This window comes from Anneissia japonica, unplaced genomic scaffold (assembly GCF_011630105.1).
Source record: "Anneissia japonica isolate Jap-2015-1 unplaced genomic scaffold, ASM1163010v1 scaffold165_len1371125_cov188, whole genome shotgun sequence".
Taxonomy (NCBI): Eukaryota; Metazoa; Echinodermata; class Crinoidea; order Comatulida; family Comatulidae; genus Anneissia; species Anneissia japonica.
Genome location: NW_022697648.1, coordinates 636,405 through 655,858, shown reverse-complemented (window position 1 = coordinate 655,858; position 19,454 = coordinate 636,405). Strand labels below are relative to the sequence as shown.

General features: G+C 29.5%; 1 protein-coding gene across 1 annotated transcript in view; it reads right to left on the bottom strand.

Moving 5' to 3' along the window:
- Positions 1 to 1,069: 1,069 nt before the first annotated feature.
- LOC117102281 (transcription factor COE3-like) overlaps positions 1,070 to 19,454 on the bottom strand; it is a 40,046-nt gene continuing 21,661 nt past the window's right edge. The window contains exons 6-8 of the mRNA XM_033242517.1: positions 14,802 to 14,875; positions 2,412 to 2,480; positions 1,070 to 2,099 (exon numbers count right to left, since the gene is read on the bottom strand). Of these exons, the coding sequence (XP_033098408.1) occupies positions 1,862 to 2,099; positions 2,412 to 2,480; positions 14,802 to 14,875 (381 nt within the window). The 3' untranslated portion in view covers positions 1,070 to 1,861. The remainder of the gene's footprint in view (positions 2,100 to 2,411; positions 2,481 to 14,801; positions 14,876 to 19,454) is intronic.

The window sequence follows — 19,454 nt, the reverse complement described above, 5'->3', positions numbered from 1 at the left end:
TCAAAATACATGTTTTCAGAAAGAAATGTCAATATGTAATTGTTTCTATATTATTTTTTAGGTAGTAAAATTTAATGTGGAATAATTTCTCTATTGTAGTTATTTATATCATGTATTTATATATTATGCTCACCTTTATCTGATATGCTAAATAATCTTTATAATAATATTACAGTCTTTTTTTCCCACCAAGCTCTTTAAATATTAAACAGTCCAATTGATAGAGTCTATCATATTGTACAATATGCTTAATATATCTTATATCATTTCTATATACGTTATAAAAGTACTCAACAAGGTAGTAATAATTACTAATGATAATCAATCAATTGATAATAAATAAATACATCAATAATTAACATAATGTTAAAAAAACAGCCCAATATTCATTTACTTGTCTTGACATTCAGAGTTAATTTGGAACAAAGGACATTTTGTAGAATAGTACTGACATCAAAATCTGACAGATTTTTTGTATACCAAGCATCATCACCGTGATGTTGATAGTATTACCACCTGTGACAAAATGTGAACAGACAGGGAGCTAATGGACCACAAGTAGGGTTATTTGAAGACTTCATATCTCTCTTTGTTCTGAAATTCACCAACCACATCGGTAAAAAAAAGGAGAAAAACAGACAATGGATAATTAAGTTTTATAAGTGGTTCCAAATATTTCACACATAAAATTTCATAGTGAAATTAGCTAATATAATAAATTTAAATATTTCATACCAATGACATATTTAACACGCTTAACTCAGTAAGATTTATATCATAACCAACATGGCGTAATTAGTATTGTCACTTATTTTCATTTTTTTTTCCCTTAGAGAAGTTGAAAAATTTTCCACCAGGTATTATAGTTATAATATTACAAATTAATTATAGTAAAATAATAATATAACAATTAGGTCGAAAAATAAAATAATTATTGAAATTACAATTTAAAATGGTATTGATTTATACGCACATACACTGATATAAACTTTCATTAGGTGTATGAGCTGATTCAATCAGGTTTCATCAATCAGGTCATAATTGTATATTTTGGAGGCAAGTAGGCATGTAGTTACTACATAAACACAACTTCCAGGACACTGGAGTCAATGTACAAGAGCCTTAAGAAATGACTAGAATCAGGTTTGACACACTAAAAAACAAGCCTGCAAAAGTCTGTCCTGGTGTGCATTATAGAAACTTTCATAAAACACGGTTTGCCTTCGAGGGTAGAATTTGATATAGATGCTTGTTTCAAAGGCCTACAAGAGGACAGAATACTGTGGAATTCTTTGTCTAAGTTTACAAATGGAAATTGGAGATATGTATGGCCCTCTGGTATAATGGCGAATGTTCATACACCTGACAATGTTTTGGGACACCGCTTGCAATTGCATCATGTCTTGTTTTCATTTTAAGGTTAAGATTATCAATTAAAATTTGTATCAAATAAATAGCACAATAACAATAACATCACTATTATAAAAATAATTTAGCTTCAATTTTAACTAACAACACTATTGACATTTACATTATTATCATGGAAATATGGTCAGAAGCAAAGTTTACACATTTTTCTTTCATGCTTTTATTATCATATCAACCTGACGATTATAGATAGACCATAGACAGTAGCCAGTAACGCAATGCTTTAAATCTGCCAATTCTAATTCTGATGACTAGGCCTATCCTCACATACACAATTTCAATGAGATAAAATTTTAACGAGCTTTCTTGAACAATATGTAGATTAATATGGCACCACACAGCTTAATCTAACTACAGTATGTTTAAACTAACTTCCATTTTGAATATCATACACCAAGAAAATTTCTGGTAGTAGGCCTATTATGTTTGATTACTAATTTTTTCTTCCAAAAAAAACACCCCTAAAATCTAACCCGAGAATATGGTTAGAATTTGCATTGTGGTAACAACAATGCCAAATTACAATAGAATCATAGTATAAAACTACTGCAATACTGGAGCTAAATATTTGCACTAGCGCTGTATTATTAGGTCTGCCTACTATTAATGTAGTTATTACAAATCCTACACTTATAAGATACATTAGCCAGGACCATGACAGAAGCTGATTCCTACAATAAATAGAAAATAATGTCAAAATTCAATCTTGTTTTGGTATTCATTTTTTTAGCCAGCCTCTGATAAGCCTGTAGAAACCAAATCCTTCATGAACAAAATGAGTAATGATTTGTGTCCAGGTTGGCATAGGCCTAGATATGCAATGTGTGTTCAGTCCATCATTGTAAGGAAGGAAATGAACAGGCTTCAACCACCTCTTTAAAAAAATATTACTGTAGACAAATACAAGCAGTTTAGCTTGGCTTTCATCAGATGTACCTTCCGAGGACTTCCCGATAATCTAAAAAGAATTTCTATAAACTTACCTGTCAATGATCACAGGGTCTGATGGTGTCTCATTTCTGTTTCCACAACTCTTTTTGTCACAGCATCGGCTAAAAATAAAGCAAAGAAAACAACATAAGACTAGTTGAAATATGGTATCACTGAATCTACATGATAAAAGATAAAATAAATTGCAAAATATACAGACATTTTATTAAGATGCAATTTAGTTTAAAATCTTGGAGAAAATGACTACCAGCCAATGAAAGTTTGCTGCAAACAGTATAGAAATGGTATTATTTATGTGTCAATTTATTAGTTTGAGCAAAATATTTTTAAATTTTCAATTGGAATCTAATAACTTACATAAATTATACAAACAATCAAAATATAATTTAATTGTTCAAGATTTTTGACATGACACAAAACGTCCATTTTTAAACAAAATAGTTCATAAATTATAATATAATCAACCAGTATTTTTGGAATCTAAATTGAATTCTTTACGATTGAATTGATTCCAGATGCAATTGTAAAAACATCAGTAGTAAAATGGATAGACATAAAATGACTGATTAGTTTAAGCTCTACAAGGTTTTGATTAAACTGATTAAAAGATCTATCATCATATGCTAGGAAGCCAGATTGAAGGAGAGGATGACAAACATACTCATGCCCTTGATGAAAGGTTTCGACAGGGTCTACCAGTATAGAAGTTACCTGATTGAAGTTCCAAGGATAGGGCCTAAGAATACCTCTTTAAATATTTATGGTTAACCACAAACTTTAAGTGCATTGGTAATTGTCACTTTACAGGAAATGAAAGGTAATAGGTGCATGAATAAAATAATTGACTGCATGAATGAATGAATGAATGAATGAATGAATGAATGGATGGATGGATAAATGAATGACTGAATGAATGAATGAACGATGAATGATAAATGAATGAATAAACAATGAATGAATGAATAAATGACTAAATAAATAATCATGAATAAATAAATAAATTAAATGATTGATAAATGAATGACTGACTTCCTTCAATGTTAAACCTTACAAGCAAACCGCAAAAAGGTTAAAATGCAGTTTCCCTTATAAAGAAAACATTTTATTTCCAACCTCCGATTCTTCCCAAAAAAAAATACTGCCTTCACTTCATAAAGCAGAAAATATCAGATAAATAAATACAATAGATTTCACTATGCAACAGTATACTCTTGTCTACAATACTTGGGTCACTTAGTAACATAGGCTTAAATACTCTACATTTCCACTGCTCTTTATAAAGAATAACATCATGAAATCTATTATTAACCATGTTAGATGGACAGAAGCAGATGTAAAAATGTGATATACTGTATGCTGGATCCCCTGACCAAAAAGTACATAAGTCACTATACACATTAATCAGTATGTACTTCATTGAATGTAAATACTCAGACATGTCTATTGGTGCATGTAATAGTGGATGCGCATGTGTATGAATCATGTGCACTGTGTTCCATAACATGTTTATACATTTCAATATTCATGTAATAATTATCATGTGATACATAAATGTGTACAGATGTTTTTGCATGGGTAACGTTCACTAATAACATCTAATGTTATTTTTCACATTCACAATCCCAGATAAATAATTCTAACAACTATATAAGTTATGATAGATTCTAAAAAAACTATTGTCCTCATCAGGATTCGAACCCAGATGCTCCAATTACAAGACGGTTAATCTAACAACTGATCCGAGACTAGGCCTAAGTACTATGCTTTTATATAACACAGAAAATGCAATTCATAATTTATTATGAATTTTATTATTGGACCTATATACTGTATGAACCATAAATTGCCATATATGACCTGTTATTAACTACCATCTACTGCTATAATGGATTACCATTAAATATACTATCATTTGCACTGCCATATCTGGGTTGGAATCTTGTGAAAAATGAATTATTACTATTATAGGTCAGAATTTATACATGAAGATATTGACATATTAAGAATTTGAGATATTCAACAAACTGAAGGCCATACCTAAATCGAAAAACATTTTATAAGTTAATACTGTATTAAGTCATTGCTGACATTTCTTCGAATGTAACTTAAGTTCGAGAAAGCTAATTGAAAAATGTTCGTGGAGGAGTTCAGAATTCGGAGTTCAAATACCGAAGGTTAAATTTTAAGAAAGACGATTGTAATTAATCATTATGATCTATGCTTTACGAACTTCAAAACATAAACATGTTTAACAACATTAATGTAAGACTCGAGTATACTGGTATTCTATGTAGGCAAGCTTCATGGCGTGGAACCATTGGAACAGAAGTTTGACAGATTTCCACGCCAACCTTGTTCTATATACAATGAAGCAATTACAACATATGTTAGTTCTTTAAAAAAAAAAAAGTTAAAAGACATATGATATATTTAGAGCTTTGTCATTCGGTTATGTTTCTTTAAAGATGAAATAAGGATTCAAGAATGGAGTTCAACCACCTTAATGCACTGATCGATAGTTTATACCTAACTTTTATCAACATTTCTGAAGATTTACTCATGATTCAAAACAAAGAAGACATTAAAGATGTTGAGAATGGACATGAGAAAACTAATTGTTAAAGAATCGGTTAATAGGCATAAGTAAATGTTATTGCCATACATTGACCCCTCAATGACCTCTAGAACAAAACTAGACTGGAAATAAACTCAGACACACTAGCCTGTAACATATTTTAAAGTCATTGAATTAGGACAAAATAAAGAAATCTAAATAGAAATCTGTTTATAAAATTTTTATTCCAATATTCTTCAAGTTAAAATAGAAACAAATCTACTACTACTGCACTACTAAAATCTGACTTCTAAAATCTAAAAAATTTAATCTAATGACAATAAATGTGTTAAGAAAAATAAATATAAATATTATTAACATTAAAGGTATGCCAAAGAGAATGTTGCTTCAAAAATACTGGTAGGCCTATTCAATTATAGAAACCTATACAATTTGAAAGAATTTTAATATCATACAAGGTTAAAATAACTGCAGGAAAGTCTCCAGGGAAAGCTAATTGATAATATTGTAGATCTTTTCAAAACATTGTTACTTTACTCTCTCTGAATACAAAATAAAGGAAATATGAATTAATCAACATTGGGAACATGCCTCTATGGTTCACAGACTGTGATTATGATATTACATAATAATATGGGGTGTGACAGTTCAAAGAAATATAGTTGTAAATACCGATAGTTATCAGTGGCATAACAGCTATGAGCTCCCACAAGCTAAATAATTCCATGGGCTCCAGACCTCCCGAACCCCAGGATATTTATCAGCATATTTGTTTTTGCACCACATCATTAAAAACATTAAAATACACCCTTAAAACATCAAAATCACTGTTACAGGATTTCCCATGCCCATTAGGCTCTCTACTTTAACCTAGCCACCAGGGTAGTAGGGTCCTTAGCCTTTCTGTTATTCACTGTTGCATCCATACACCATATATATTGTTTTTTAAACTTTACATTTAGAAAAAAAAATCAAATTTAAATCAACAAATAAAAAAAATAATTATCATTAATGATTATTGTCAATATACCATTAGCAACTAAGTACAATGTCTCTGGAGGTAAACAGGTCTCAAGAATAATATGTTAAGATATCTAACAAGTTACTTAAATATACATATATATACATATATATATATATATATATATATATAAATCAATATAATTTTGAATATGAATTTTGGTATTTATATATATAAAATTTCAGGTATACCTAGCTTATATTAATTATTATGACCTAATTTTTATATTAATTATTGTTACTGACCACTGCCTTACTTCAAGTTTTTGAGGTCCATAACAGACTAATTTCCCAGCCTTGGAGCAATCCTCCCCCACCTAATCCTCCTACAAGATCACATCTTGTGAACCAGAGAAAAGTCACATGTTGGCTGGCGAGCAGCTGTCCTTACAGGAAACCTATTGGTACGTCTTCTTTTTTCATTTTCCTGCTGTACGAGCAGACAAGGACAGTAAAGTATATGTCAGAGTATTGAAACCGCTACTATATTAACTTGGATGACTAGAACAGGATGTCCGAGCTTGTCGCAACATCAGATCAACAACGTCCTGCATCTTACGACGAGGTACAGGTACTGCGTCGTAATTTCTACGCATTCACGACTAAGTCCCAGAGGGTTAAGGATGCTTTTCTCAAGAGCCATCGTCTAGACATCGAAAGAGAGGATCCTCCTAAATGTAACCTCGTTTTCTACGTGAATGGCCTTGACATTGTCCCAAGATTTTTCGGATATCTGCAAATGGCGGGAAGTCCTGGCCCATTGTGTAATTGTGTCTCCGTGGATAAATACAGGAAACCATATTACTCATTAGGATAGCTTTCCCAGAGATCGTTGTCGGTTCATATAGAACAATGAGTAGTCAAATCAAAGACTTAAAATAGATATGACTTAACTAGGGCTATTGTGTTTTTGTTCGGTAACTTCGTGGAAGACCAACTCCCCTTTGTTGCACCAACAGCTCAAATAGTTCCTTTGTTTGATGTTTAATACCAGTAGTAAAGTGATTAAGGTAGAGATTAAAAAGTGATAGCAAACCCAATTGGGAGGTGATATGACTTACAAATTACTATTATGTACGATTTATCTAGCAATAAAGGAAACAATGATGTCAACTGTAAATAATTTGACATCTGATACTTAACTTCAAGAACCAATAAATATGTCTATTCCCATACTATATCTAAGGGCGTGTTCTACTACCAAATGCAAAATAATTGTTTATATTTTAATTGCTTTATCTCATGTTACATATTCTACTGACTTCTGTATAAACATGTGGTCATTCTGAAATTACGTCACCATAATACACCCAGAAGGCAGTTGGAATGGGTGGAATTTTGATTTTATATTTTGAATAGATTTTTGTTTAATCGTAAATTGTGCCTCATTATTAAAGAAAAAACCCTGTTTGGAAACTTGTGCAATGTTACATTGCTATTCTCATAACCAGGGACATGTGAACTGTGCCTCAGCCCCAGCCATATGGGACTTGGGTCTGGACTTCATCTATAGAAGTACCTCTCTTAGTCTCCTCTGTTACCAATTCCTGGATCTACCACTGCTATAAAGCACACTTTTTACGTTCGTAATTTCATCCCGCCACAACACTGCTAACTTACCATAGATGCTGCGGGAAAATACTATGCATAATTTCCAAAAAGCCAAAAAACATTTTAGGTATCCTGTCGGCAACTTCGCGGAAGACCAATTATTTTGAACAAAGGTTATGGGTCAATTTTAAATTAATACTGTAGCTTGTGTTGCAGGTAGAAGATATACTATGATAATCAGAAAAATGGATATCAAAATCGCAAACGATTAGGTGTCTCTTATCTGCAACGCCATCATTGATATTTTTATGTAACATTTTCACATCTGCTAGTAAAAACATATAATCAAAGATGCACAATCGAATTAAAAATGGTGAAATCTTTAAAATTTAAATTTAATCTCATTTAAAAAAACAACAAAGTTATCAACTACTTAAAAACTATTTATTTTCCTGAAAATCCTTAAATTGTGAAAGCCAATTTAAATTATTTAATGGTCTTTGCAAAAGAATGTAAGGAAATTATTACTATATTTATGTGTTTCTCAATAAAGATTTTTTTTTTCTCATTTACAATTTCTATTGATAGATAATAGCTTATATAGAAGCAATATATTTTTTTTTCATGTTTTTTTTTTTTTTTTATCTCATCAAGTTTATCTTTAAGCTATATTTCAACCAGGGTTTTTTTTTTATTCTCAGCAGCAGAATTGTGCCTGTGTACTGCAAGAATAATTAAAATAATGCATTCTTTATCTGACCTAATTCCATCCCTATTATCCAATTTTCTGGTGTCAAATGTTAAATTGCTGTAAATGAGAAATTTAAAAAGATCTGTTTCTGATATGGTGTGAATGATTCATAGCCACAGACATGTTTATTAACAATTTATATATTTTCTGACATGTTAGATAAAATACATTAATTGTTTTAAATTAGTCAATAGGATATGTTAACTCGGAGAAAGGAGTTCTTTGTTCATTTTTTCCCTTTGAATACATATTTTTTTTTCATGTTTTTTATGTTTTATTTTTTTTTTTTTATCTCATCAAGTTTATCTTTAAGCTATATTTCAACCAGGGTTTTTTTTTTATTCTCAGCAGCAGAATTGTGCCTGTGTACTGCAAGAATAATTAAAATAATGCATTCTTTATCTGACCTAATTCCATCCCTATTATCCAATTTTCTGGTGTCAAATGTTAAATTGCTGTAAATGAGAAATTTAAAAAGATCTGTTTCTGATATGGTGTGAATGATTCATGGCCACAGACATGTTTATTAACAATTTATATATTTTCTGACATGTTAGATAAAATACATTAATTGTTTTAAATTAGTCAATAGGATATGTTAACTCGGAGAAAGGAGTTCTTTGTTCATTTTTTCCCTTTGAATACATTTTTTGTCGTCTCAACTTGGATCACAGTTGTAGAACCTGGAGTTCAGTGAAGTTTATGGATATATTAATATTAGGCTGATATATCAAATGAACATATGTGGTTACAGGTTGGGCTGTCAAACAAAGCGAGAAAACTCATTAAAATATAAACACACTCATGAAAATATTTCACCATTCATAATAAAAAGACATGTTAGACATCTTTCCAAAAAAACAAATCATTCAGACACAAGCTGTATAAACTTTACGTACCCTAACTTATTTGTTATTGTGCATCATGTAAATGTTTTACTCATTAAACAGTTTTTTGAGTCTTCTATGATAGCCTACAATAGGGAATATTGTTTTATTGATTGGTACTACAAAACTTACAATACATTTTTTATCTACCTATTTTACATTAATCCAAAATTTGGTATTTAACACTTCTTAAAATCAACCGTGCTACCTAACTTTTCTTTCTAACAATTTAATCTACAAACAGTTCTATTTAAATGTTTAACATAATTTCCTTCCGTATTGCTTTTTTCAAGGAACAAAGTTAATCATAAATTATTACATATTTTCATTGTTTATTGTGGTTTATCAAAACAGCGACAAAAGGAAATGTGGTATATGTCAATCAAATTAAACAAAATTGTTTGACAACTGGATTGTCTTCTTAAAGGTACTCAGAAAATGGGTTACACAAGATGAGATTTCCAGATTTTTATTCTGGTCATAAGAATTTTAGTAACTACTCCCACAAAAATCTCTCTTATGATTGGTAGACAGAACCACACAACACTGTTTTGTATGTCAGGTTAAACAGTATAAAAAAAAATGTAGGACCTATCTTAAAAAGACGGTTCAAGGAAATTCCATTGGAATTTATAAGTTGGTTGGCTTCTTCTGAATGTATTGGGTTATTTGTGGCTAATCAAAGCTGTTTAATGGCTGGTCTTAAAGCCTCCATGAGGAAGTCTACTATCTAAATTGTTACTATTGTAAGGTAACACAAGTCATTCGAACAGTGAGTAATAAATGTAAGCAAGCGAGGATGTTCTGAAGTATGATAAACGTAATAGCAGGTGATTTGATAAATTGTATTTGATATAATTTTACAGATTCACAAAGATCAAAGAATGATATGCATAAGTACATTTGACACATTGCTAGCTTGACGCAGTTAGCAGCAACCTTTCCGCGGACCATCAAATTCACGACAACATCAGACCTACAAATTACTGGGGAGATTTTCAAAACATTTAAGTTTTAAAGAAATGGAGCTATAGCATCATTATTAAGATGGTTGCTTCTATTCCCAGAATTACTAGGTTCACCGTGGAAATGTTTTCTCATATAAATTGACAGTTCCAAGCCCATCTACAAACACGATTACTTTAATAGTTTCCTGTTACCTTGCTTAAGATCTTACTTGTTTATTGTTTTGTTTGTTTTCTTATTTTTCCATCAAACCTTTTTGCTTCGAGTCACTGCCTTATTGCATTATTTAAGTTTTCTTTGTTTAAGTTTGGTTCTTTGCAAGGACTTGCGTTGATTTTTGTGGAGTGGCAAACAGCGCTTCGTAACAGTTAACTATACTCTTTTGTGCTCATAGTCATAATGCAACATTAATTTTAATCCTGTACTGTAGTGTAGTCCTATTTTAAATGCAGGATATCAACAAAATAGATGTATACTATAGAAGGAATTCAGTTTGAATAAATAGCCTGAAATGCTCAATTCCACAAGGTTTAGTAGGAAGTGGTATGATCTCATCTCACCACATTCCCATCTCCCATACCACACTGCATTTCCCGTGTAAAAAACATAAACTCAAGAAAGGTATCTAGATTATATATTTTTTTTCAACGACTTTAATCTACCTAACAAAACCTTGTTTTGTTTTTCTTTAATTTGCTTTTTTTGTTTAGTTTTTAGTTAAATCCAACTATTATTATTATTAGTTTTCTTGTAAGTGTCCCAGATGTAGAGCAATGCTTATGGTGAAATAACCTTTTCTACATATTATGAAAAATTGATATGTAAAATGTATATTTGTGATATAAATAAATGTGAGAATAAGGAAGCAAGAATTATTCAAATAGCTATTATATTTTTTATCAATTAAATTAATTAATTGGTATGAATGGCTTTTACCGTAGCTAAAATTTAATTATGGCACTGACAGCAGTACGGTACACTGGCTATGAATAAGCATAACCCATATCTGACAGTCAGCATGCATTTTGGCAGAAAAATAATGCACCATGTGTAGCTCATCTAACACTCGCTTGCATGAGTAATAATAATAGACCCCACAAAAGTGATTCCCCCAAGATCCATCGTACGCAATTCCCCCATGATCAGCACTAGCTACCATTTCACACCTAATTCCTATAGTCTTAAAATCTCAGGAGTATACAGGGAGATTTCTGTACTGGTGTTTAGATTGTCTATGTCTGGTCGTACAAGACATTTAAGTGAATATGATTCTAGGTCTCTGTAGACTTATACAGGAAAGATAAGCCCCTTATTGAACACATCACAGGATTTCCTGTTGAGTGAATTCCCAAATATTATTACTGACAAATATAGGAGAATAAAACTCAAATGTTGACATCTTCAATAAAAGTTAACTTTAAGTATCAATGACTTTCAAATGGGATTAACATAAACCAATAATACAAAAAAAAACTGACTCAAAATATTTACTATAAAATTACTACATGTTGATACATTCATGAAGGATTTAAAATGAGTGTGAGAAATTAATACTTAATAAATAAATTAAAATACCAAAGATGGAGATGAGCTAAAAATGTCTCCTTTATCATATCAAGCTACTTAAAATTAACATGCTTTCATTTCTTATGTCTATTTTAATTATTTTTGTCTATTTGTAGCTTAGGATTGGAAATCATGTTTCCAATTGTTAAATATGTGTTGACATTTTGTTAACACCATTGAATCTACAACACAAGATGATTACAATGTCATTTATCAAGTTCTAATCATTTAAAAATTCCCTATGCATTTCAAATGAAAACATTAGAATAATTTTAATGTATCTTAATGCCTTGTACTCGCTTCTCATCGTCTTATTCATATATTCTCTCATTAGGAGGAAATTACAGGAGATAAACTAAAAAAAAAAAAGGCCCATTGGAAACAATTGCCAAAGTACATTTATCAATTATTATGCAATTTGTCAGCACACAATTCAGGAAGGCATAGTAATCTTTGATGTGGTGACTTGACACAACAATTAAGTGGGTACGTAGGTATTGTTAGGCCTAGATTGATTCTGACAAACTAAGCTAGGCCTGAAGGCAAAAACTTTAATCATAGATTCCTTGTGCATAACACAATAAAGTAATATAATTGTATTGAATTTTGCATGACTCAGGAAGCAAATCAAATTTCTACAAATAATAAAAAAGAATGATAGTATTTTATATTTATCTCTTATAACAGATTATCCTGGAAGTTACAAATACATTAAATGTGGAAATTTAATATTTTTATGATGGTAAAACATGTAAGGAATTGTAAATCAATCGTACACATTTATCCACTGCTCAGAATAAAAAAAAAATCTCAGTTTTTATATCTACAACATTTACCAATTTAATTCATAAAATGAATTTAAATACTATGTATAGTGTCAACAGGTTTTTTTATACAGTTCTCCTCAGCATGTAAGCTACTGACCTTGAAAAAACAAACTGTTTTCTCATTTCTGAAAATCTTTATTTTCTGATGAATGATGTAAAAATAAACATAGACATACCAAGTAAAATTAATGAAAAAACCATGTGATGTGAACAAATCCACATCTACCCTAGAAGCTTTCGGATTCAATAAGCCACATTACACATCATATTTAAGTTAACTTCTTCATACAATTGTAAGAGACAACAAATGACAAATCAACACCATTAAAGAGTCAACGAGGAAATTCAAATTTGTGGGGAAAAAAGTTAGCAAATGCTTAAAGGCTCGTTCTAGTTGGTTTTTAATTGGGTACTGACACTGCTGAAGTCTTGTGGATTTACTGTTAAATGATAAATCCTTTTCATGACTTGCTTCTAGAGACTGTCTGAACTTCTTCCAACCTATAATTTTAGCACTTGTCACAGATTTTACCTCAAATTAACTTTCACAATGCAGAATGAAAAGGCATTATATTGACATAGGATTGATAATTATTGTAGTACAATATGGCAAAACATTTTTAATACCTTGTTTTGCAAACTTGTGTTATTGTTGAATGTAAACAGTGTAGTAATGGGATGGCTAAATGCTTTTAAATTCATAATTGGGAAAAAAATATACATATCTTATTTTTGGAGATTTCAAGACAGCGGCGAGCGTCATAAAAATTTTAATAACTTCTTAAAGAAAAATAGGGAACCATTTAATAAATAATAATAAAAAAATAAATGTATAAAATAAAATTTAAAAGCATTCTGATAATTTCTCAACAGTATTTTATGTACCATTTAGAATATTATTACGGTATTTATTCTTAATTGCCATTTCTACAGTCAGTTGAACATTTGGCAATAAAATTTGACTAAATTTTGTAGATAAGATATTATTATTTTTTTCTTGATATCATTGAATTTCACTTATATATTTAATATAAAATTATCAGTTGGATTTTTATTGCTAATTAGGAAATAAAATTTGACATTAAAGAAATTATTAATAATAATAACAATAATAATAAAATAATAATTACTTTAAATGCATTTATATCATAATATTTTATTTATGTACGATTAAAGTAAGATTGCCTTTCCAAAAGTCAACTAGATATGCCACCAACAACTTTGATGGATGCTGGCGCATTATAAATGCACAATTATTAATTATTAATATCTTTAAAAAATAAATGAGTTATAAAAAATATTAGGTAAATAAACCTACTTCTGAAATGCAGTTTTGTTTCAAAGGGACTGTTCTGAACTCAAGTTTACACTTAATAAAATATCAGCCATTATTGTTGGATCTGTATGAAATTATATTATCTTGTTAAGTGTTGCATTTAATACCATTAAGAATTTTTTAAGGGTAGTTTTATAGGTTAAGAGGTACTATAGTTAGTTATTGTGCATTGTGTACATAAATGTTTCTTATCATCTTGTTGCATGATCTTACCTACTTAAGTACAATATATTACGGTAGTTTTACATTACAAAATGTATTAATTAATGCTGAGCAGATCATTTAAAGGTGGTCCATAGGCATACCTTGTCCTAATTATTTTCATTCCTTTTTAAAAATATGTTTATAAAATATTGGAAAATCCTTAAAAATTTATTTAAAATGAAAAAAAAAAATAACTTACCAACTTCAAATGAAACAGATTAAAACAATTTAGTTCAGTTTTTATTGATTTATTATTTAGTTTTTGGTGATTTACATATTTTTCATTTTCATTTTGTGGTAATATAGGCCAAAAATAAAATGTTATTTATATTCAAGATCATCATTATCACTGAGCAGTGGGCTCTAGAAATAAAGTATAAGTCTCCCCTAAGTAGGTCTACACCACATCTGGAAAGGCACTGAAAAAACAACTTTGGGGAACAAAACAGGCAACACTTTCACTGCACTAATATGCTAAAGAAACAGCTCTGACATTATTGGCGGATGTTATGTTGCCTTACAGGTGTGATATATTATGCGAGTGAACTAACAATAGCAAAACACAATACGTAACCTACTAACAAGATAAATAACATTCTCTTCATTTTATGGGAGCCGCCCCTGTTTTATCAATATCGCCGTGCATAAAGCGGGATATCTAGGATTTTAGGAATAACAAAAGTGTACTTTTTCCTTAATTCTCACTGATACGTATCATTTCCTTTGTTTGTAATCTTACCTGCACATAATTTCATGAGTAAGCAGAACCCTACACATTTCTGGATTCTTGTCCTGCCCTTCATATATTATAGCCTGAAAATGAAACAGAAATTTTTAAACATTGTTTTCAAAAAACTCACATTAATATGTTTCAAATTAGATCAAGTTTCAAAATACTTCACTGTAACTCGTGTGACAGGTTATGGCATTTTAATAATTAGCGGTTACCCAAAAAAAAAATCCCAGAAAAATTGAATGCATACTTTATATGATAATCATAATCTTGATTAATTTATCAATAAGGCCTATTATGACACAAGAGATGGGGAATCAACTAGAAGATGTATTCAAAAGTATTAAAAAATAAATAAAAAAACAAAAAATTTAAAAAATTTAAATTTTAAAAAATAGCATTTTAACTAGTAAGAAACTATACATTAACTAATAATAAAAAATATTGAATAGAGAATGTTGATATAAAATCATGTCATACTGAAATATGAAATATTTTTAATTATAATTTCTATAAATTTTGTAAATTGAAAACTTTCCAGAAATGTATCCACCAATAAACATGAATAATTATTAACTGAATTTCAATGTTAATCTGTTTTTCTTTTTGCTTTATGAAGTCAATATCGGTATTTTATGGGCACAGCCTCTGATTATTAGGCTAATTTTTGGAAAATGAAGCGAAATAAATTTCTACTTAAATAAATAAAACTAATTATTATCATTATTATTTTTATTAATTTTTTATTTTATTTTGATTATGTTCATATAAATTGGTAATGTCTTTCAATTCCCCGATTCCTAATATGTAATATAAATAATTTTCAAAAATGTGATTATCATTATTATTAGCATTTGCTATTCTATTAACAAACTGCAAAGGTTCTAAAATAGTTTATTCAAAATACAGGGTGCATTTCCTATAAATGAACCTGTCAAACATTATCAGAGAACGTACTCAAAACAAAGTTAGATTTGCTATTTTTAAACATTAAATCAAATTATTTTTTTCCAAAAAGAGTTGATAGATTAGAGACTTTCAAAGTACATACAATACATTTGTCAAAATTAATTTTCTTAATTTTCAATACAAGAATTACAAATCGCCTGAACAAAACACAAATGTGTATAGCTTGATAGGACAAGAATTTGCCTTTGAGGGAGTTAAACTAAAGGTCAGTAAAAACGAGGAGGATGTGGAGATTTACAAATGGCTGACCAGTGCCTTGGTCACAGTTGTCCATACAAATTGGCTATAATTGCAGCGATTTCAAGCAGTTTATATAAATACAATGAATCAGGTACGCCAGAGGCTATCTATACCAGCGCTTCATTTGTGTTATTTTACTGTAAATTACTACTGATTCTCATAATTAGATATTGAAAAAGAATAGGAAATCTAAGGAAATATTAACCAATTAATAATTATCCTATCTGAACAAAATTAATTGTACATAAAAACCAAGCAGAAAAGATACAAGATAACAAATTAGTTATCAAGATGTATAAGAATTTGGTTCAGTGTAACCTAGTCCATATATTTCCTACCATTTTATTCTACAAAAATATATAATTTAATTGTTTTATTTAAATTAATATTGAAGATAATGTCTCTTTTAAGCTGATGTAATTTTAAAAATTAATTTGATTACTGAATTGCTTACATTGTATATTTAAGTTATTAGCTATTAATTTAGAATTACATCAGAGAAAAATTACTTTCCTTGCCTATTAAAACAGATATAAAAATGTTCCTATTCTCTTTTACTTATACTGTTGAGCCTTAAATTTGCTGAAACATTATTAAGGATTTTAATAATAAAAGGTCTGGCAAATCAGCAACAACTGAATAATTTTGACCTGTACCTCATTTAAAATTAATTAATAATTTATATGATCCTTTCACATATACTATCCAATGTTTTTTATTAAATTTTTTAGGTTTCTTTACTGGAAATTTTGTCAGAAACTCCATCTTTAAAATTATAGATCAGATATGGGTATGTTCAAATAGTTTAGTTGAAAGATAATCATTCAGAAGACAATTTAAATTAAGACTATGTTCATTAACCTCCATTACTGTGTACACTTGCTTTATTATCCCCATCATTCTTATCAATTTTACGTGACTGCAAATCCACATTAACTTGATTGTACACCTCTACGACTTTAGTATCTATGGACTTATACACCAGTGGTTTACCTTACTGCAGGTGGACCCCGAGGGCTAATAAAACTTGGTCAGTTAGACGAAGCAGCATCATCTCAAGGAACCCAATGCCTATGATTAACTCACAAGTAGCATGGTGTAATTCATTAATGTAACATTATACAACTTAATGTTATCAGCTCTGCTTCTCATCTACTTACACCACACCATTAAATTGAATATCAATTTTATAATGGACACTTCATTATGATAATCATAAACAATTACTTTGACCAGTTATCCTTCTGGATAAACTCGCATGATTGGGGTGATTAGACTTTGTTAGAGCCTAATCAACATTAATTAACCTTTCCCTGAGGCTATTCCAATGTATATATTATTTGTGTTTTTTATTGGTTTATCTTTTCTACCTTGGGGCATTTTCATTGTATCTATAATACTAGGGAAATAGACTATTGAATCAACTAAAATGCTGCCTTAATATAAAAAGCATTTAAACATTTAAAGAAAAAACAACTAAAAATTAAATTTAAAGCTATTGTAAAATATGCAAAAGTATAAAAAATTTAATTATGAAAATGAATAATAATAATTCAAAAGAACCAAATAATTCTCAAACTTTAAATAAAATTTAAGGAATTCAGTATATAGGAATGGTTATAATAAACATTTGTAAGATAATTATTTTAAGGTTTATGAACTTGTATAAATATGCAAGGAAAATGATGTACGTTGCTTCATTATAATAAAGTAGGGAATTCACATATTGAATTTTATTTCACAAAGTTATTACACCAACACTGTCTGATGATAAATTCAGTGTTTCCAGATTCTATTGATCTTATTTTCCATAAAATCAATAAAATAAATATTTTCTTCCATGATAATATATCACCACGAAAACTAGTTCACATAAATTGAATAAAAAATGACCAAAGTACTAAAATATAGGAAACATATGTTCCGGAGATTTAAGAATTAATGTTCTTTATGATATCAATATTCATAATTTCCCCCTTTTCTTTTTATCCCTTCTAGCTATAGGCCTATGGACTTTAAACACGTAAACTAGGTAGGAAAATGAAGCATGAAAATTGGATTAAATTTACAAAAATGATTTACAGATAAAAAAAATGATAATTTGTGTTATTATGGAAAAAGGCTTAAGTAACATACATCATTTAGTATTTTTATCATTTTTCCTCTCAAGACTAAAGTTGTCTAAGGTAATTTTCACCAAGCACAACTGACAGAATATATCGAATGCACCTGTTTCCAGGCAAACTGCTTAGAGAGGAAACTTCCATTTTGTTTAAAGCAAAGGTGTACTAAAAACACTCAAATCTTTCTCTTCTGCCGCTCATTTATTCAACACATTCACATAACACGCCCTACAACACACCAAGTACTTTGAGAGGATCAAAAAGCCACAGCGCTATAAACCAGGAGTAAATGTCTCTGAATTTCTATCCAATTAACTAATAACATCTGTAACATCATATCATCACAGTGCTAAATGGACCTATAAACACTAAAAACGCAAGTGCTGAAATGCAAATGCATTATATTCAAAGTAAAGACTGTCGGAATTGCACTTTAGTTTATAAGCTCATTATACTTCGGTCAACGCTGTAAAAAAAATTGAGATACCGATGGTTCTCCCTTGATGACAAAGGAAACAAGATTCTATATACCACATCTATAGTCTTATACAAATATTATGTTCACTGGAAATTATATAACAATTAAAAGAATAAACAAAATTCTGACGGATGTGACTGACAAGAAAGATACAGAATCAATTTAATATAATCTTGTATAAAATTAAATGGTTAAAAACACAAGTTTGAAAATTTATACTTTTCATTATAAGTATAAGTCTTGCTAATCGAATACTAAATATTAAAATAATATATTAAACATTAGAACATATGCTTAGTTGCATTAACCAATTGCGATCGTGGATTCATTTACATTAAAATATTAGATTCCTATCAAAAACATAGTTAATATCATAAAATGTTTACATACAAAAAAATACACACAAAAACTGCACACACATTATACACAACACACCAAACACAGACTCGCACATAAAAAAGGCACATAAACGAGAAATGGCGTCTATAAATGAATCACCGTTAATAGCGTTCACATCTGACAATGATATTTTCCCAATCTGTTTATGAATTAACATTTTACGATGGCTTTTTGCTTTACTCAAACCACAAGCCAATTAGTAATGCTTACAAGTCTCCAAGAAATGTCCGCCATTGGTCCACATTGTTAATTGCAAATTTAATTCGCCTTAAATTATTCATACTGGAATACAGGAACAAAATCAAGGTAATCAGAATTATGGAAAATTCAAAATAAAAGAAACAAATAAAATTATAAATATGAATATTATATTTTTTTAATTTTTAATATAAAAATTGACCATGATCAGTATCGATCCTAAAAAATAAAAAACAATACTCATAATGTATT